The sequence below is a fragment of the Brienomyrus brachyistius genome, chromosome 13 (genome assembly GCF_023856365.1).
Source record: "Brienomyrus brachyistius isolate T26 chromosome 13, BBRACH_0.4, whole genome shotgun sequence".
NCBI classification, from domain to species: Eukaryota; Metazoa; Chordata; class Actinopteri; order Osteoglossiformes; family Mormyridae; genus Brienomyrus; species Brienomyrus brachyistius.
In genome coordinates this window covers 23,924,721-23,945,356 of record NC_064545.1, presented here as the reverse complement: position 1 = coordinate 23,945,356, position 20,636 = coordinate 23,924,721, and the positions used below count along the sequence as shown (strand labels likewise).

General features: G+C 45.5%; 3 protein-coding genes across 3 annotated transcripts in view; all 3 read left to right on the top strand.

Moving 5' to 3' along the window:
- The first annotated feature begins 79 nt into the window (after positions 1–79).
- herpud1 (homocysteine-inducible, endoplasmic reticulum stress-inducible, ubiquitin-like domain member 1) lies at positions 80–5,921 on the top strand. The gene is made up of 8 exons (XM_048972466.1): positions 80–513; positions 724–801; positions 1,178–1,255; positions 1,526–1,665; positions 1,888–1,995; positions 2,908–3,258; positions 4,432–4,534; positions 4,877–5,921. The coding sequence occupies exons 1-8, from the start codon at positions 358–360 to the stop codon at positions 5,045–5,047; spliced, it is 1,185 nt and encodes a 394-aa protein (XP_048828423.1). The 5' UTR covers positions 80–357; the 3' UTR covers positions 5,048–5,921.
- Positions 5,922–7,207: 1,286 nt separating this feature from the next.
- On the top strand, positions 7,208–16,582 carry LOC125706033 (cholesteryl ester transfer protein, plasma). The gene is made up of 18 exons (XM_048972465.1): positions 7,208–7,263; positions 7,504–7,561; positions 7,868–8,070; positions 9,083–9,194; positions 9,486–9,617; positions 10,006–10,076; positions 11,494–11,581; positions 11,824–11,893; positions 12,234–12,294; positions 12,412–12,503; positions 12,801–12,980; positions 13,114–13,164; positions 13,616–13,762; positions 13,870–13,958; positions 14,378–14,420; positions 14,499–14,562; positions 14,885–14,970; positions 15,568–16,582. The coding sequence occupies exons 3-18, from the start codon at positions 7,944–7,946 to the stop codon at positions 15,643–15,645; spliced, it is 1,491 nt and encodes a 496-aa protein (XP_048828422.1). The 5' UTR covers positions 7,208–7,263; positions 7,504–7,561; positions 7,868–7,943; the 3' UTR covers positions 15,646–16,582.
- A 1,888-nt stretch (positions 16,583–18,470) lies between these two features.
- Positions 18,471–20,636, top strand: part of LOC125706031 (copine-2-like) — a 33,859-nt gene continuing 31,693 nt past the window's right edge. Inside the window, exon 1 of the mRNA XM_048972464.1 lies at positions 18,471–19,205. The gene's annotated coding sequence lies outside the window, so the exon portion shown is untranslated. The remainder of the gene's footprint in view (positions 19,206–20,636) is intronic.

Here is a 20,636-nt window from a genome sequence, read left to right as displayed (position 1 = left end):
CGGATGTATTTCTAAAACCATTGCTAATGATTGACCAATCATTGACGGCCACACAGCACTGAGGTACAATTTTTAGCCAATCACGGGCAGCCACACTTTATTTGGCAACAAACCTCCATGGACTTAACAGGCGACCTCAACTTTCTTGCACACCTGTCAACGGGTAGGATTTAGTAGCTTGGCGTAGTATTGTGCATCACTTTCACATTGTCTTTTAAATAAGGCAGTTAAACAAACGCGATCGTTGCATACAACGGGCAAAGCCTTTTGCGTCGATATTTCCTGTTTAAGCGACAGTTTTGCTTCGGCGTTGGGGTCGGGTTTGTTTGGGTGGGGAAGTGAAAATCACTCTTTAAAATGGACGATTGCGATACTGCTGCACGAAAGACGCTCACGCTTATAATCAGATCGTCGAACCGATCGTGTGAAGATCAGACCATCGAAGGGGTTGGGGTTGACTGGACCATAAAGGAGCTGAAAACCCATTTGTCCGTGGTATACCCGAGCAACCCGGTAAGTGGCGTTGTCCCGTCTGGGCCCTCCAGGCTTTTGTTTTTAACTTGAGGGGAGTTTAAGGCGGAAGTGGAGAGTTACTCCTGAAGCTTTGCGTATATATATTTTGTAATTTCCATTTAAAATCGCAAGCTAAGGTAGGGTTAGGGTTCTTCACTGGTGATGAATACTGATGATAACGTAACCGTGCATGTTGCATCATCGCGACAGCCTGAAAGGGACCAGAGGATCATCTACGCCGGAAAGCTGCTCCTGGACCAGCAACATGTGTCTAGTGTCTTCGGAAAGGTAACACGTTTGTTTATAAGTTAACCACGTTAAAAGTTAAGTGGTAATTGTGGTTCCTGCACCAGACCAACGTTTTATATTTGTTAAACCAAAAACTCCCAATCTTTATAAACGTGAGGTGAAAACCTTAAGGCTTGTCTTTGCTGGCTGATTGACACTACATCTGATTTAAGTGGCTCATCTGGTTACCAGAATAAACAAGATCCAGTCGTATGTCACTATACAAGGTCGATCTTGGCCCATTTCTCACACAGGGGCCTCTTCTTGAGCAGTGTTTCTCATATCTCGCATACTTGTGTCTGAGCCATCATGCATGCTGCAGTCGATATATTCACTGCGACTGACATGTAAAACATCCTCCTCGTTTCCCGTCTAGTTGGAGGCAGCGCCCATCATCCATATGGTGTGCGCTTTCAGACCGCAGGCTGGTGGCCAGCCTGGAACCCAGCCCAAGGTAGGCCTGTTACATCCTTCTGGTATTAGCATGTAATCAGTGTTTAGGATCAGGTTCGCTGCGTGCTGAAGAGCCTGCTCATGCCGGCCCATTGGCCCTCTGGTTACCGTCTCCGGAGGGCATCTCCCTGGCTTCTTCTCATTAAGATCCTGAGGTGGAGATTAAGACTCTGAAGCTCCGCAGTTTGACATGAATGGTGTGGATGACTTGGTTTCCCTCCTCGCTGTCCTGTGTCTCCGCTGGTAATGAATGTCTCCTGTCGCTGCTCAGGTTGCAGAAGCGGAGCTGAATGGTGGGGGCTCCTCCTCCGCTGGTGATAGACTCCCCCAGCAGAGCACCACTGCCCCTCCCCCCACGCTCCCAGGTGATGGGCTGAGGAACAGGGGCCAGCCTCCGGCCAGAGCCCCCGGGTGAGAACATTATCTGCATCAGCCTCTGACATCTGTCCCTGCTGATTGGGGAATGATCTGCTCTCTTAAAATACCCCCCCCCCCAAATGCAGACCCTGCACAGAGCAGGAGACCACCTCTGGTTCCAACAAGATGACTATACCCTGATTTTAAAGCGGCCCCATATAGCTGCTGTACTTGTGTTGCCATCCCTTGACTTTGAGGTCCTCCTTCCGCCTCCAGGTCTGGGGCACCGATGAATCCGCCCGTGTTCCCCACATACTCCCTGTACAGCCCCCAGCAGCTGCTCTGGCTTCAGCGAGTTTACGCTCAGCAGTACTACATGCAGTAGTAAGTACTCGTTCATGTGCACAGAGCTGCTCTCGCACGCTAGGTGGAGGTGCGTACGCGATATTAAGAACTGCAGTCTGACTTGTTTGGCCAAGCATGGGAATTTGTCTCCAGTTGTCAGTGGCTGTCATACATGCAGTGGTACAGACAAGACAATGGTGACATACAATTCTGTTCATATACAAGGTATAGATGTAGGGAACGTGCATGATTTTGTGGAAGCACAAGGATTGTTGAAATGCGACATTTTCTATGAACTGTATTTAAGCGCAGTGAGTTTAGAGCAATGAGGCTTCTTGTCAAGAGGGGGGTTACGGTGCGGCTGAGCTGTGGCACCTCGGGTGTCGATGAGAGAGACGGCTTGTGAGAAGCAGTTCTTGTGCGTGACCTCCTGTGTTCTTCTGTGGGCTGTAGCTCTTACCTGAGGGGAGAAGTTAAGATGTTGTGGCCCGAGCCAGATGCCTTTTATGTTCCCTGAATGTTCGACTTCTGCTCCTTCAATGGTCCTATTAGTTTCTTGGTGTGTTAGAAGTTGTGCAGCTGCTGCTCCAGTCCTGCTTACACCTCTACCTGGGCTTTCATTAGAAGGTCAGCCTAGCTGCACTTGTACCTATCTGACTGACATCGTGTCTGTTTGCAGTTTGCCTCATTTGTATGTCGTTCTGGACCAAAGCACCTGCTAAATCCACTCTCTCGCTGTGTGTCAGGAAGTTACTGCAGTCACAAGTAGCACTTTCTGTTCCTGGTTTCCTTCTTAGATAACAAGTATTAAAAAAAAAAACTTTTGAGAAGAAGAGTGAAACTGATTAAACCCTGTAAGGGGCGTTTCTTCTACAGGAAGTGCATCTCGGGCATTCTTCCCATGATGCATTTCTGCTTCTCTATATTAAGTTTTGGTTGTCCCTCTTGCAGCCAAGCGGCCCTGGTGGCAGCAGCCTCTTCCAGCACCCCTGTGGCCAATGCCGCCAGTCACTCCCTGCCTGTAGACCCCCAACCCGCTGCCGTCCCCGCGGCCCTGCCCAACCAGCCAGCCGACCAGAACGTCCCGGAGCCCCGCCTCATCAACCCCGCAGGAGCCAATCAGAACTTGCGTATGAACGCCCAGGGTGGGCCTGTCATGGAGGAGGATGATGGAGTGGAACACGATTGGCTGGAATGGGTGTACACGGCCACCCGCTTCTCCGTGTTCCTGGGCATCATGTACTTCTACTCGAGCATCAGTCGCTTCGTCCTTGTGATGAGCAGCCTGTTCCTCTTGTACCTGTGAGTGTGGCTCTGTACCTTAACCTCATACCTCAGTGATTGTGATTTGCTGAAGTGAGTCACCAGTTCCTTTTGTGGGTGGGATTAAAGTGCCTCGCTACTCACTGATTGGTTTTTTTATTTTGGCTTCCATTGTGTTAAACCAGGAAGTCATGACACCAAGTCTAATTTCCCCTGTCACTGTGTAGATCCCCCCCCGACGTTTTTGTAGGTGATAATTATTCTCTTGCATGTAGGTGTCTGCAGTGCTGGTCCGTGGTTAGTTAGGAGCTTCTGAAATACAGGCTGAAATGTTCTGGCAGTAGACCTCAAGCAGGAGCTGTTTGTTTTGGAAATAAGTAGTTTGTTCTTCCTCAAGCCAGAGACGGAATGTCCTCCTCTGGGTCGGAGTGAAGTCGCGTGTCTCCCTGCTCATGTAACCCTGCCCCTTAGTGCTTCAGCTTTCTGGGAATCTCACAATGTGTGAGGGGACTCCTGGCATACAGGGCCGCAGAGGCTCCCACCGGCTCAGATCTCATTTCTGCCCCCCCCCCCCCCCCCAGGCCTACTTTCCACTGTAGCTCTTCACTTTCTGCGTGTGCCGCGGTCCAGCTTATCGGCCGGCCTGCGCACGGTAACGGTGGAGGAGGGTAATCATTAACTCGCTGGCCACGTGGCGTGGAGGCCGTGTCCTTGTCTGCTCGCATGACTTGTGATCCAAGGGTTCTGTGTTTGTTGAAAGTTGTGCCCTGATCTAAATTAAAAACAAAAAAAATGCACTGCACTCTCAGTAAAAAAAGGGTAAATATTTGTACCTTTGCTTGTCACTGGGGCTGCACCCTCAAGGGTCTGCAAATTGTACCCTAGCTGTGGGTAATTGTACCTTTTAAGGTTCGTCAGAGCCCATTTCTGTACATTTATGTACCATTGATGGTACATTAAGGCTGTTAGACTCTGAGGAACATCCCAAAGGTACAATTTCTGTACCTTAAAAGGTACAATTACAAGGGTTTAGCTCCATTGACATACAAAGGTACAGATTTATTTATTTTTTTTGTTACTCTTTTATTTCTGAGTGTGTAATACTCAGAATAGAACTCCGCCCACCCTGGTCCCACCGTAATCTCATTGGTCCAGCCTCTGTCCTACTGCCAGTGGACATTACACGTTTCCCTCCCCTTTCTTGTCTTCTAGGCACACAGCTGGCTGGTTCCCATTCCGCCGGATGCCTGTGGGCCCTGGGCCACGTGATCAGGCCCCAGAGGTGGTCCATAACCAGGACAGAGACCCAGAGCTGGTAAAGACATACTCTGCTGTATGGGAGTTAAATATGGAGAAGAGTCTACTGGGAAATAAGCAGAATTTACTATTTTGGCTAGATCTGTCCCATTTTGCGAAGTTGCAAGAAAAGTTTATTTATAATGCCCATCCCCCCATGAGTGACTTTTGAGGACTTTTACTTTGAAATGAAGGCATAGCTTCAGGTCAAGGTGAACTGCATTCATTGGATTATTTCCTCCCATGTTGACCATTAATACTGCTGGATACTTAAGCTGTTTTGTGCAGTAGGGCCCCTCCTTTTCAGGTTAGGAGTCCTGCTATGCTCCCCCCAGTTAAGGGTGTGCTATCTTCCTTGCAGGTGCATGTCCCAGCGGGAGGGGCTGATGCAGAAGATGGCGAAGACGGAAGACTCCCTGAACCGGTGGTGTTGCAAGCTCCTCGTTTGTCCATCTTCCAGACAGCCTGGGTCTTCTTCAAGACCTTTTTCGCCTCGCTGGTCCCCGAGGCACCACAGGGCATAGTGAACTGACCTTTGTATTAGCACTCCATGCCCACGATCGGAGGGTCGCCAGTTCAAATCCCATGGCTGGCCGAGTCATGGCACTCGAGCAAGGTCCTTAATCTGCGATTGCTCCCGGTACTGACTGACCCTGATTTCCAAAAATGTATGTTGCTTTGGCTAAAAGCACCCACTAAATGTTAACGTACTGTCACTCTTCTGTTAGAGAGACAGACTTTACCCTTAGCAGGGGGTGACTCATGACTATTCCTACAACTCCTAACACATTTTTGGACGAGGTTCTCCTGCCCCTCCAGCTTAATAACCCTTGGTGGCCTCCCAGAATGGCCCAGGGATTTCCTGTTCGGACCACTGCAGGTGCTGTAAAACCGCATGGGACTCTAAAGACTTCAGGAGCACGGAGCTGTCTGTCCTCATTTCCGCTGCGTTTCCTCCAGCGCACCTTTGGCGTCGCTAGAACGAGACCCGCCTGTCCTGATTGGAGGCTTCTCACCGCTTTGTCACCAACTTCTGTTTTCTAACTGTCAAGAAACTGCGTTGGACCGCAAGTGGTCGGTTCTGCACGTCTCGGGCAAAGCGTCATGTCGGCATGCTGATGGACTAATTATGTAAAAATTGCTATAAACCGTTGATTTTTTTTCTTAAATTCTGTACATTTTATTTAAATTATGACCTTTATGTTGTAATCAGGATTTGTGTACAGTACAATCCTTTTGGGATGATTTTTTTTTTTTTTTTTTTTTAATGTAAGCATATACACTAAGTGTACTTCTAGCCTCTGCACCTTATCAGGCTGTTGATTTATTTGCTCGTAACATTTTACCATATGTATCTAATTCTGTAAGCGTATATTAAATATTTAACAGCTTATGTATGTCTTGAATGTTTGCGCAGTTTGTTTCATTATTCGTGGATAAGAACGTGATGTTCTTGCTGGAATATTCTGAAGTTTACATAAGGCTGTGAGTAGCACACAAAGTCAACACGTACGAGGGAGAGTGGGTCTTCTCCTCTCCTGGTCTAGTTTTAACCAGTCTAAGCATTCATCTTCCAGCTGAGATTTTAACTTGAGACCCCCCTCCCCCAGGACTGCTCCGCTGCAGGGGTGTACTATCTGGAAGTCCCCCTGCCAGCTAACTGAGATCCATCACATGTCTCCCCCTTATTGTGCAACACCCGTGTCTCCTTGAAAGGTGGAAAGACTATCATGTTTCCGTCGTTCCTCCCCAGCAAGCTTGGAGAAGTGCCCCCATTTCTTCATTCACTCCTGGGGAGGGTCAGAGCTACCTCCCTGCTGTCAATCAGTTCACTTACTCCTGGTATTGTTGCAGATTCTGATTGGAAGATAAACATGGCGTTTACTGCGAGGTGCCGCAGTTTATGCAGGAAATGCCAGTCGTGCTCCTGCGCCTATGGTGTCGCATTCCAAAAGGCCTTTAAGCGCGCTGCTGCGCATTTCCTTTGTGCGGTTTGCATGCAGCCGCTAGACACTTCTGTGGACGCGGTGCTGGTGTAGCAGTGCACCCACATATGCTGCATACTGTCGCATTATCATACACGTGGTACTTTGCGTCTCTGCCCAGCACCTGTAGTATAACCCAGTTTAGTGTCCTATAACTGCTGCAAAACCTTGGCCCTTATACTGCCAGGGATGCTCACAGCCTATGAGATACGCGTTACCTTAGGTTAGTGTTTTTCGACCCAGTCCTAAAGGAGCCCCAGACAGTCCATATTTTTGCTCCATCTTACCTCACTGCACGCCTGGTTTAGGTATACTCAGAGCTGGGAGGGAGCGAAAATGTGCACTGGCTAGGGGTCCCGGAGGACTGGGTTGAGAATCACTGGATGGATCATATACAGCATCCTGAGTATACGTTCCTGTTGTTGAACGAATAGTGTTGCTAGGCAGTGCTAGACATTCCGAGGGATTGATCCTCACTGCACTTCCCTTCCTAGGTGTTTAAGCTGCTTCCTCCCGCTCTGGTTCCAAGGGGCCCGTGTCACCATGACCCCACTGCGGCAGCAGCGTTCAGCACTGCCGGCTGTTTGCCTCCTCGCCTCTTGCATCATTTCCTCTAGAGCCCTTGGAGGAGGTGGGGAGGGAGTCTTAAGGAGGCCGGCTGAACAGCTGGGATGTGCGGACCCTGAACTCTGCACACCATCTTCACTGTGGAAAAGAGCAGAGCGCTGCGTCATGCTGAAGTACCACAGCGACAGCACCGAGCGTAAGCAGAGCAGAATGTCACATCCAAACCCACAATTACAGTTAGTTACAGGAATGAATTGATATTTTGAAATGAAATACTTTATTTGAAGCCTTTTTTCATACTTTCAAATATTTCACCAAGAAATCACCATCAAATCTTATTCATTTTTTATGATGATATTTGTTAAACATAAACCAAATAATGTGAAACTTCCTTAGCTTTCATTTAACCCTGTTCATCTCTCCTGAACCACCATAGCTGAGGTAAGCGGGGCGGAACATGATGGGCTCAATGCGAGATTCGGATCATTTTAAAGGTTAGTTCTTGTGAATGTTGGTATATATTTGAAGTGAATTGAGAAGTTTTCCAGTATGGGGAAGTAAAACAGTCCAGAAATTGTTTAGGTGCTTTTCCATAATGTATATGTGTCTGAGAGCTATTGGACATTTCTGAGGGGGGTGGGATCTTACTCGATCATACATCCGACCTCCCCCCAAAACCTTAGGCCCCCAGCCCCCACTAGTCTCCGAAGCACTGTATGGATGTTTAAAACCAGCACCCCACCCCCGATGAGGACGGCCCCACATGCTGAGCCCTGCCCCCCCCTCCTTATTGCATACAGCCCGGCTTGCCCCGAGGTGCAGGATCTCTCGAGCGTTCGGTCAGATCACACAGGCAAAGGCACTCCAGCTGGTGCTATGGGGATCTCCACTCTCCTCCTGTTCTTCAGCCTTGCTGGGCTGACCTGGTCATGCCTGGACCCCAACTCTGCATACAGGATCACCGGTGCCGTGTGTCGACTCACTTACCCAGCAGCACTGGTGTGTAAGTACAGCCTGCTGAGCTCACCGACTACGGATGTCTGTGTGTCTCCAATCTCCTGTCTGTCTCACTCTGTGCCGGTATATAGCACCATCTAACTGTAGGGGTCTCCATTAATTACAACACTAATGTATGTAATATTCCATACAACTAACATGCTAGCTACCAACTGGTTCCTCAGCTTAGGATAGCCGCTCCCATTGTGGGTTTCTGGGCCTCAGTTCTTTGACCACTCTTATTAAAATAGTTCTTGTTTAGCCTTGACTGTTTTACCAATTTAATTACTTCCTTGGGGCCCTTGCTGAGGTGTTCCTGTCATGATATCTGGCTTAGAGGAGACTAGTGTATTTGATTGAAATATGAAAATGTCATTGTTGACACACCACAACAAAATGTGTCCTCTGTATTTAGCCAATATGTGTCGTAGCAGTGGGTAGCTATTATTTAGCACCTGGGGAGCAGGGCTTGAGAGCTGGACCTTGCTCAGGGTACCTCAGTGGTACTGTGCAGGTTAGGGATTCAAACCAGCAACCTTCCAAACCATTAGGCCCCACAGTCAGGTAATTGTTCAACCTAATACTGTCATTCAATCAAATAATAAAATTAATTGTTAAATAATAAACTTTATGTGACAACGCATTATATGTTAGCCTCTAACATGTTGTAAAATGATTTTTTTCATGTGCTTCGCAAAACGAGGGACTTCTCTGAATTTTGTTCACCCAGTAACCCAGTATCAGAGACTGTCCTTGGGGCTTGTATTACGGTGAAAAATTGCTGCCCCCTTAATCATCTGCAGCTTTAGAAGAATTGACCTGGAAAAGGGTGAAATGTAACCCAACGCAGTGGCCTGTGGGAATACGCTGGTGCACCGAAGAGGCTTTGCAGGGTACTGCTTTCCTGAATGTAGCCGTGCCTGTGAGGGGCGGGTAGCACGGCTGCCACTAATGAGGATGGTGGCTTCCTTGGTGTCCGGTTACGGAGCGCAGCCCGACGCACTCCGCTGTCTCCACAGTGAACGAGAAGACCACCAATGTGATTGAGGCTGCGTTCCAGCACGCCCGCTACCCCAACATGGGCGGAGAGTCCTCCTCCTTCTTGGGGAAGGTGCATTACGATCTCAGCAAGTGAGTAGGACGTCCATGGTCCCAACAGGGTGTTTGAAGACATACATGTGTTCCAATTCCAGTTTATTTAAGAATACCTGATGTAGTGGCCAACATTCTCGTCATATTCAAAAATGTTTTTTTTTACATTTCTTTTGATCTAAAGTAACAGTAGCAGTAGATTTGATAACGATGTTATTTTTGAGTAATGGATTTAGTGACACACATTACTGCTGACAGTATGAAGATTTCCCACCATATGACTTTTGCAATAGAGACTCTAACCCCTGTAACCCTTAAATCACACTGCAGCCTGGAAATCCACAATCTGTCCATTGGGGAGAGTAGGGTGGAGCTCAGGGAGAACGAACACATCGGACTCTCCATCTCCAGCGTCTCCGCCGTCTTCCAGGGCACCATCCTCTATGGATATGGCAGCTGGCTGTAAGTCCTTTTGCTTCTCGCTTCGTCTCAAAATATCTTTGTTGTCATCTTCTGTTATATGGGGCACCAGTCATACAATTTCGATCTTGTCATGGGACAAGAACCAGCAACAGACAGAATTTAAACATGTGAGGCATTTAAACCTGACATATCAAAATATGGATGTGCACCACCCAACTAGCCTTGCATTGTTGAGTTTGATATACTGCTCCATGATCTTTAAAGACTCACCAGAGGAACAAGCCTCTCGTATTGCATGTGAATTTAGCTACTCATTTCGGTGACCTGTAGAAGCACGGGGCATTAGGGCCTAGTGCCCTTGAATGCAACACCACTACTTTTAATAAAAAGTGTACAACCAAAAAAAAAATTCACTTCTGTTCAACAGAATAGGCTTTGGACATTCGGTGGATTTTGAGATTGAATCCAACATTGATCTGGTTGTCAACCCCCAGCTGCGTGAGTATACCTCTACCTGCCAGCGCTCTCAGCCGACCATCACGCGCGCGTTTTTGGTTTAATTACATCCCACAGACATCCCATAATGGCATAATATGACACATAATGATTTGTGGGAGGTGGATGAGGGACAAGCAGGATAGGGGATGTTGGCTATACTTGAGAGGTATTTGTAAGCAGGTGAGGTGGGGTTGTAAAGCATTTGCCCTGTTAATTTTACCGCCACTGAATAGCGGAATGACAAGTTTTTAGGACATTACACATAATTACGAATTTAAGTTTTGCAGGGTGGGTTGAGGAAACTCATTAACATTCACGAGCGAAGCTACTTGATTGGCCGGAGAATGTGCTCCCATTGACATGTGGTACCTGCTTTTTCAGGGTGGTTCAGGAAACTCTTTAATATTCTTGAGAGAAGCTACCTGATTGACCGGTGAACTGGATGTATGGCATTCACTGGCCAATCAGATAGCGTTTCTCTTATGTATATTAATGAATGCTCCCAAACCACCCTGTAAAATGAAAATTCACCGCATGATTCGGGGCCGTCAGGGAGTTGCTGGGAGAGATGGGATGTCTGTTAACGTACTAATGCTCAAACAATGAGTCTAGTTTGAATGTACTACCGTGTGTGAATGGGATGTATACAGCAAATCAGCAATTGTTTTGTATTTTAAAGCCACTATTGTCAGATTTTAATTCTGCATGTTAAAGTGCTTCTGGCTGCTCCGAACCAGTCTCTGTCAGGCCTGTTAATTAACGATAGGAATGAAGTGCTGTGTTGGCAGTGAATGTTCTGAGAAATGTTCTTAAATTAACAATGTTTCATGTGGTAAAATTAACCATAATCTCGGTTCGACGATGCTTTGGTGAAACCCAACTCGGGCGGAACGTCTAGCGCTGCATGACTACGATATGAAGCAGCATATACGGTATGAAGCAACATATACGGTATGAAGCAGCATATACGGTATGAAGCAGCATATACGGTATGAAGCAGCATATACGGTATGAAGCAGCATATACGAAATGAAGCAGCATATACGGTATGAAGCAGCATATACGAAATGAAGCAGCATATACGAAATGAAGCAGCATATACGGTATGAAGCAGCATATACGGTATGAAGCAGCATATACGGTATGAAGCAGCATATACGAAATGAAGCAGCATATACGGTATGAAGCAGCATATACGAAATGAAGCAGCATATACGGTGTGAAGCAGCATATACGGTGTGAAGCAGCATATACGGTATGAAGCAGCATATACGGTGTGAAGCAGCATATACGGTGTGAAGCAGCATATACGAAATGAAGCAGCATATACGGTGTGAAGCAGCGCTCTCTGGTGGCGACTCCAGCAGTTGCACTCGCTCATCTTCCCTCACGTTTCTTGTTCGCTTCCCTTCCTCAGACTGTGGGGATGGAAAAGTGGCTGCTGACACGTCCGATTGCTCCCTCACCTTCCACAAGCTGCATCTCCTTCTACAGGGAGACCGACAGTGGGTAGCTGAAATGACCCCCCCCCCATATTCCCCAACTTTATAACCTTGTGTTCCAGTACAAAGATTTGACTTTGATTTCACAGATATTAATTGTGAGTGTTATTTCTCTGGTCAGTCCACATCAGCCTCATACTGTTGAACCAATGTCGACCTATAATAGCTTTAGCTAAGACAAGTTAGTATTTTATATAATATTTTTAAATCCTGTGCTAAAGCCAGTTATTTTTATTTGTTTTCAGGCCAGGGTGGCTCAAAAGGCTCTTCACAGATTTTGTCACGTTCACGGTGAAGATGGTCGTTAAGAGCCAGGTTAGTATTATAGGATGGAGGTCAGTTCAGATGTGGTGATGGGTATCCTTGACCATTGTGTTGTATGGTTCAGCAAATGGAGTGAAACTGCTGAAAATATTGCATCTCCAGGAATATCCAAGAGGGGATAAACCTTTGTTTATTTTTTCTGAAATGGTGTGTGACGTACTGTGTTGGTGAAATGCTGGTGACTCAGCAGTGCCACCTGGTGGTTGGTTTTGGAGCCACATGTCCAAACGCTGGGGGTTAAGAGGACTCCTGTTTGTAACATGCTTGTTACAAACCATCGGCTACAAGGGAAGAGTAACATCCCAGTGTCCTTGCTTTTTTCTAATTTCAGATCTGTAAAGAGATTAATAAGCTTGCTGACATACTTGCTGACTTTATACAAGAGACTGCAGGTATGTCTTGGATTTACAGTCATGATCTGTCAGGCCGGGCTAAATGTGTTGTGTGTTATGCATTTATAATCTCATTCTAGGATCTGAGTAAGTCGTACTCTTCCATAAATCTTGCAGAAAACTTCCTGAGTGATGGCGATATAGGTGTGGATATCTCAGTCACTGCTCCACCAGTCATCACATCCAATTACATAGAGTCTTATCACAAGGTACCCCCCTCCACCATCCAATAACAGGCCGTGATACTGCAGCACTGCCAAAACCGCATTTGTAATTTGAATGGAAAGCAGCTGCTTTCCTCAGCTGCATAGACTTCACTGTCTGGATGTGTTTCTGATACATTTATGTTTATGACTAGATAAGTGGTTGAATCTTTTACATTTTGTTAATTTAACGTGGCTTGTATGTGTGGTACATTGTTTGGCATGCATTCCGTGATGAGATGCCTCATGAATTTGCTGTGTTCTGATGTCATGAGCTGCATGACCCTTTCCCATGATGCCTAGGGAGTAACCCAGTACCACAACATGACAGCGGTCATCAATGCCTCTGTGTTCACCCCTGCCCGGCTGACAGAGGACCGCATGCTGTACTTCTGGATCTCGGATGATCTCCTGGAGCCTCTGGTTAAAGTTGCTCATCTCGACAGCCGCTATAAATGCACCATTACTGGCCCTGAGCTCCTGGTGTGTATGTGTGTGTGTGTGTGTGTGTGTGTGTGTGTGTGGTTGCACCTTGAGCAGATGCATTACATTAGCGTTTCCCAATCGGCCCTACTTGCGTGTTACAGTTTCATTCTGTTTCTGAATACTATTTCAGGATCTTTTCAAAGTGGACCTTTCTACAGCCAAGCCAGCTCTTCTGGAAGAGGTACATTTATTTGCTGAAGGTTATTGGGCTCTTGCCTTAATAATATAAATTCTGATGCCAGCTAGAACCTGAATTGTGTGAGATATATTTGTGTTCCTTGAAGCCTTGGAGTCTCTTCTCTTTTTGAATGGTCGCGTATCCCTTAGTAATAAAGCCCACTTCATTCTGATTGGACTGATTGCCTTGTTTAAACTTGACCAAATTTGTGGATTCAGGGTGTAGGACGTAGAAGCTGTGCTCTTTATCTAACAGCTCCCATGGTTGGTTCAACACGGCTCCATTTTCAGCGCTACCAAACAAAAGGTTCTCGTGGTAACCTCATGCAGTGAGGATAACAGCGTATTTTGTTTTTCCTGCCTTATTTTGACGACAGCAGGAGTCACCCGTGTTCTGTTGTGTCGTTTTGTATTTTCCCATCCGCCGTATGTATGTTTTCACACGCGTCTTTAAGCTGCTGTCCACAGAGGCACCGGAGCTGAAGGTGCGCAGTGTGACCCCCCCCCATCTCTGGACCACCGCCCGGGGCACGTTTGTGCAAGGGACTGCCTCAGTGGAACTGGCCGGGAGCCTCGGCACCCCCCCACTCTCCTTTAATGCGGTAACCTCCGCAGACATTCCCAGCTTCCACATGACATGGACACTGGGGAAATGAAACGCGCTTGGTTCTTGTGACTTCAATCAACTCTGAGCGTTTCCCTCTTTTAGGAAGTGAAGGTGCTCGTGACAGCATCCTACGCTAACAAAAAACTGATCCTGAGAGCCAGATGCCCCCAGAGGGCCCCCCGAGAACAGTGGTATAGTCAAACTTAAATACTAGCATTAGTCATACAGAAATGGCTATGGTCCATTAGGGGGTTACAGAAGACTTTCTAATATAATCTAGATCAGGCTTTCTGAACCTTCCCAAGTACAAGGCCCCTCTGTTCATCATTTATGCCATAACTCATTTACTGAGTCTCTTTCTTGGCTGGCGACCGGCTTTTCATCCGTGCAGCAGCACATTATGGTCCAGACCACATTTCCCTGCCACAGTTCCGTGGCCGGCGGCCGCTCGCGTTGAGAAACCTAGGTCTAGGTATTTAAGAGTAAACGACAACAAACATAAAACGAAACCCGAAAAAAGGGAGAAGCAGAAGACGATGCCGCAGCTCAGCATCTAGCATCCGGCTGTTTTAAAAATCACCCAGTAAAATGTTGTTTATCTCTTTGAAAGCGTCTCCATCCTGGAGGAGTCGGTCTCTCCCAGAAGCCTCCAGGTAAGCCTTCGCATAATGGCAAGTCGGAGGGAAGGTCTCCGTCCTTTTATCTGCCTAACCCATATTTCCTGGTTCCAGGGTGGGCAGCTGGACTACTTAAGGGAGGCTGTTGAAAAGATAGGCGTCCCTAAAATCACTTCCTGTAAGTTTTTATATTTGTGCCACTTTCTCCAGATATCATCTGTCATCTAATCAATAGTAATCATCTCGATGATTAACTTAAATTGCAGAAGTTTGTGCTGGACGTCGCTAGTAGATCTTTTCTCTGACTTTTGTGTGATTACATTTAGCGCCTCAGAAAATACTGGTGTTTATGTAAAGTGTAAATAAAGCCTCCGGATTTTGAATCTTACAGCTTGTGTTGACGGGAGGCATAAAGCCGTGTCTTAAGTCTGACTCTTCTCAACCCAGTGCTTACTGCCGCCTCTGTGTGTTTACTGACTGACTGACTGACTTTTCCCCAGACCTGGAGACGGGGATAACGACCCTAATGAACAAACAAGGACTGGATCTGTTTGATATCATCAACCCTGTTGTGTTACCCCAGGAGGTAACGTACCCCTTGGTTAACCTCACCCATTTTTCAATAGGCATTAAATCTCAAGCTACAGCATTTTCCGTTTTCAGTGCAAGAAGCTCCGTACCACACAGTACAGAGTGATTGTGTGTGTGTGTGGATTAGGTTTATATTACATTGTGGGGACCAAATGTACCCCACAATGTGATAAAAACCTGTTATTTTGACGTTATGGGGACCATTTTTCAGGTCCCCACAAAGATCTGTGAATGCAATCAAAAAACTAAACATGCTGAAAGTCTCGTATTTAGTTTGGTTACTTATGGTTATGGTTAGGGCTGGGTGGGGGTTATGGTTATCATGTTGGGATTAGAGTTTTCCCCATAGAAATGAATGGAGAGTCCCCACAAAGATATAATTACATGTGTGTCTGTTTATTCAGTTACTGCAATAACACTAACAGCTAGTGGTGCGAGAGAGAAGGCAGCAAAAAGAATCATCATATGAACAGGATCCTTTTGCTTCTGATTTGATATCTTATTAGTTCCCATTGGGTGAAATTAGGCAGCGACTGACAGCAGGCAGTTGCTCGCACTGTGAAGCTTCATCTCGCTCTTCCCATTTCTGCAGGGCTATGTTGTGGTACAGCTGGACTTTGGGTTCCCTCACCATTTGCTTGTTGACTTCCTTAAGAAGACGCTTGAGTGACAGGAAGTGCAGTGTACTGTGAGAACTCGCGTCACACACCTACCACCGTGACACAACTTTGACCCAATTGGTACAACTATATATTTCACTGGATTCATTCAGGTTAAGTGTCTTGCTAAAGGGTGTCACAGCGCAGCCCTTGGGACTCAAACCTATCCATGTCCTTATTATGCCGTGCTGTGGTGTCCAATCAAATCCCAGACAAGGGCCATTTTGGAGGTGTGGTAACGTATTCAGTTATCACTTGATCCGCCGTAAAACAGGTTTGCAGAGCCAGTCTCTTGTGTTGTGTATGTATATATTGACATTATTCTTATCCTGGAAGCATTATATATATATTCCAGATACTTGTGTTAGGTCTATGAGATTTTGAGTTGCTTTGAGCCTCATTGTCCATAATATTGACATGACGGTTTAACGCACTTCCTAATGATTTACAAGGAAAAGGTACTCTTAAGTGCTAAAATGTACATTTCTGTGACCACTAGACATGGAATTCCGTTTTTGAGCAATACTGCTATTTTAAACAATGTAGCATTGACTGTTGTCACAGTGACATAGTAAAATGGTAAAGGTCAAAAAAGCTTTGATAGCCCAAGTTGTTGGCAAAGGGGCAGTGGCAGCAACACTTTTGTTTTTCAAAATTTGGAACCATTGACATCGTTTGAAATGAGTGTGTTTAAGGGCTGTCAAAACCTGTATACTGTTATGTAATTATTCATTGTCCAAAAGCATTTTGCAAGTCACTATTAAATTCAGTTTTCTGATATAGAGTCACTAGCCACCTTCAACACCGGTGAGCCTTTACTTATCTCTGAAGGTGATATTATGCATTGCTGATCTGAAATTCTTTTCCATCACATGAGCTATGAAAGCCATGTTTAATTTTATATTTAAAGAGGCTAAAGAATGTTAAACTGGGCCTTGCTGTCTTACTGTACTCTGTTCAAATAAATACTTTCAAATACAAAATGCAGCTTACCAAAACTGGTTTCTAACCAGTTTATTCTATATTACTGTATATCACACTGAGCAGTTTTAAGTTAAGTTTTGTTTAATTTTTAATTTGTTTAATTTTGCACACAGCTTTATCATCGTAATTGTCGATCACAGCCTGTGTTTTCTTTTATGTACACTTTCTGGGAACTTATTAGTGTCACGCTCTGGAGGGGTTTCTGATACGGGGCGAGGCGCGGTGCAGGCAGGGAAGGAAGGCGGTTGTTCCACTGACAGCTCCGGGGGTTTGTTAAGAGAACTGAAAACACTGGGAACACTAGTAAAACAAACAGACCGGGAGGGGTCAAAAGCAAAGTAGGAAAAACAAAGACTAACTACCGAAGGTCAGGGCAACAAGGAGCAGGCAGGGAACCAAAAATCAAACACAGTCGACGAGAACATTAGCAACAGCACCGTAAACAACAATAATGACCAGGAACAGAACAGGACCAGACACTTAAATGCAGAGGGCTAACAAGAGTAGCGCAGGACAAGTGAAAACACTTAACTAGGGCCGGTAAAACAGGTAACAGGTGAAACTAATAAACCATGAAACTCAAACTAGGAAACAGAATCTAACAGTAGGGGGATAACAAAGACAGGTAAAACACAACCACGGAACAAAGCAAAAAAAACAAGACCGAATACAAATCACAAAACATAGTTGTACGCTCAGGTTTTTACTCTCCGATTATAAGAGCTACAATTCTGCATGAAAAAACGTGATTCTTTGATTAACTACTTATGTCTGAACATCTGAATGCGATTTATTTTAATTTCTCATTCACTTTACTATTTATCTTTGTTAATAAGACAAAACGTCTGAAAGAAGGATCGCTACATTTTGAGGCAGCGTTATATAAGAATCATATATATAAGAATGACACGAGTTACCCCTTAGACGTGCCTGCCATTGATCATATTTTAAAACGTTTTCGTTGTTTTCCCAAGTAAGCCTAAATGATTTTCATCCGATTCATTATTTCGAGTATTGTTATATATTTTGAACGCTAGATGGCAGCCCAACTACAGAAACATTTACGGCCATAATAAGAGAAGGAAGATTAGCTGCCTAACCACAGATGCGCAACAACACACTGCTGCAAAAATGCACCTTCGCGGTTTCCCCAGTGTTGCGTTTGCTTTTCGCAGAGCCATACAAAGGTTATACAAACGTCGTTTCTATGTTCACGTTCTTAGCAAGACTTTGAAACGTTGGATATTTTCAAGTGTAAAATGCAAGTAATTACAAATGTACTTTCTTCAAGCTATAGTGCTGTCAAATAGGTTTTTGTGCATTAGAGCGTAGAAACCAGTAATAGTATCCATACAAATTTTGTTCACTTTAGTTTCCATTAGCACGGGGTTCCATTTTATCCTATGCATCCTCTCCTCAGTGCGGCCACAGTATTTAATTCTTGTATGTTATTCAACATTTCTAATTGAATGTGAAACGTGATAACATCCTTGGATACAGACGGGAGTGTTTAAGACAAACTGATTCGCCGTTTGGGACTTTGGGTTAATTAAGGTTGTCCGTTAGGCCCATTCTAAGCTGTCCACTTATGTGTCCCCGTTTTAAAATCGATGCCTTTTGGGGTCAGTTTTTTTTTTTTTTAAATCCTCTTAATGCGTCTAAAAATTGACGCTTCGTTACCGATCTGCCTTTGATACAGGTGCCCCCTGAGGTGAGTTAGCACAGGTGCTGAGGGAAGCTGAAATAATGGCGTCGGCAGCTCATTCTTGAAATAAAGGTGAAATCGGGGCATTTTTTCCCGCTGATAGAAATTCAGTGAGTCCAAGGTCTATTGAAGGTCGCCAACTGGAAGCGCACCAGTAACCTGTAGGCACACGACGGTGAATTTCAGTCCTGACTTCTTTGGTCTGCTGGACTTTTGTCCCCGAAAGGAGCTCCTGCGCAGAAATGCATAAGTTCATTTGTGGTGATTAGTAATCAAACAAAGTTATGGATAAAATGATATACATTCAGAAAATTAAAAGTATTTTACGGTTAATTGCTTGTATAGGTTGTCAGACTAATATAAAAGGAACTGATTGGTGGCCTTTTCACTTAGTACTGCTTAGTGCAATTCGAGATATGCATTCGATAAATTACGACCTAGATATTAATTAAAGTGAATAATCTGGAATTATTTGCAATTTTCAGTCATTTATCAGATTTTACACTGTTGTCAAACAGGACCAGAGCAAGTCTCCGCAATATTAAGGTCCCCTGATGTACCAAATATGGGCGCATAGAGAAACAGGCTGTGAATTCAGGCTGGTGCGCGATTGACTTGCCTTAGTTGGGCGGAGTTTTTCGAGACTGGAGTCCGCGGATGCTGATATCACTTTCACTCCGGTGCCTGGCAGTGATGCCTCTCGTACATAACGGTAGTATATTGGTTTTTTCCAACGCCGGGCTGTAATTTTGCCCCGATCTCCGCGCGCACTCTTGTTGGATACAATGAAGACAAAGACGCCCAACGTTTAGTTACGAAAGAATCTCACTACAAAAGTCGAAGGACAGCAACTTGCGACGGTACATCGCTCCACTGCCAAGGGTAAGTAATACGGGAAACTGCCGAAGAAAAGATGAGGTTTTTCTTAGCATCTTGTCTTTTGCACTCGCTTGGCTCTGCCCCCTATCTTGCCCTTAGAGTGGGCATGCTTTAAATAGATACATATATACATTAAAAATTAAATTAGACCGTGCGAAGAAACCTCATTTAAATGTAATAGTGCATGACATCACAAGTTGGAATGTATACGGCACCCATCCTTTGACCTTAATTAATATTTATTCGTTTTAAGCATTATTCCAGCAGCTGTATGTAAACGGAGACTTGAAAGACAGCTGACAGCAGCCTCTTGGAGTGCGTTTCCTACGTTCTTACAGCTGCTGTGAGCGCACTACGTCTCTATTGTGCTGTATCTGCAAGAAAGAAGCAGTTTTACGTAACATGCGTTTTTACGCTTTAAGTGACTATACACAGAATCGTTGTGGTTTGGGGGGGTTTTCCGTGCCACGTGCGTCACAGTAACATTTTGAAACTCATTATGAAACATACACCTTAATTTGTCGTTTACATCACGGTTAGGTTAAGCGGGCTTCACAGGTTGGTGTGGTGGGCGCAAGGGAAAGTCGCATGCATGGTTAAAAGATACCAGACCACTCCATGTCCATACATCCCTGACTTCCAGATAAGTTTGTGCGCAAACCTACTACCAAATCTGGATATGTAACATATTTTCTGATTCGCTTTTTTCAATTTCCACCCTTAAATTACAGTGTGTTCTAGGCTAACAGATCACTGAGCAGTTCCGATGTGATTCGGACCCTCTGTACACTTTCCTCCTGCAGATCCCGTTGTAGTTGCACTGATGCGCGGCTTCTGCCGCGGTGTCCGGTCAGCGGCGCAACGCAGATCAAATGTGAGCTCGGTCACCGGTAACGAGAGCAACGGTGCAAGAAGCGCCTCCGTCCTGCGGGCACCACATAGGGACGGATGGCCGGAGCTTTTTCTTTGGAATTAACTGTTATACGACTTTTGGACATGGAGCCGCGTGATTTGACGCGGAACCTCTTGCGGTTTCATATAGGACTGCGGCTTCTGTAAGAGCCAGTAATCAGCATCCCTCCCCATAAAAAACCTGCTTTACTCCTAACTGTTACACCGGTTACAGTTGGATGGGTTGAGGTCATTTAGGTTTCATCCTGTTTAAATGCAGTGCGTGACTCCCTCTACAGAAGGCACAGCCACGGTACACAGTAGTAGATCCCCCCCCCCCCCTCAAAGAAGTAAAATAAGAGGCAAGATACACTCTACTGATCCCGGGGAAACCCTTAATAAGTGTAAGTGCTACAAAAGGTTGTTTGTATAGATCAACTAAACCAGTAATCGTTTACCAGTGTGTCACTGGCACGAACACACAGAAGTGACGGCATTCCGCCACAGCGACTGAGGCAGCCCCTCCCGAGAGAATGCCTGCTT

Excerpts from the sequence above, each read along its gene's own strand:
- LOC125706033 (XM_048972465.1), top strand. The coding sequence starts at position 7,944 with ATGGGGATCTCCACTCTCCTCCTGTTCTTCAGCCTTGCTGGGCTGACC. Across the intron at positions 13,763-13,869 it reads CCCCACTCTCCTTTAATGCG|GAAGTGAAGGTGCTCGTGAC; the intron begins GTAACCTCCGCA and ends TCCCTCTTTTAG. Across the intron at positions 13,959-14,377 it reads AGGGCCCCCCGAGAACAGTG|CGTCTCCATCCTGGAGGAGT; the intron begins GTATAGTCAAAC and ends TCTCTTTGAAAG.
- herpud1 (XM_048972466.1), top strand. The coding sequence starts at position 358 with ATGGACGATTGCGATACTGCTGCACGAAAGACGCTCACGCTTATAATC. Across the intron at positions 514-723 it reads TGGTATACCCGAGCAACCCG|CCTGAAAGGGACCAGAGGAT; the intron begins GTAAGTGGCGTT and ends TCATCGCGACAG. Across the intron at positions 4,535-4,876 it reads AGGACAGAGACCCAGAGCTG|GTGCATGTCCCAGCGGGAGG; the intron begins GTAAAGACATAC and ends TCTTCCTTGCAG.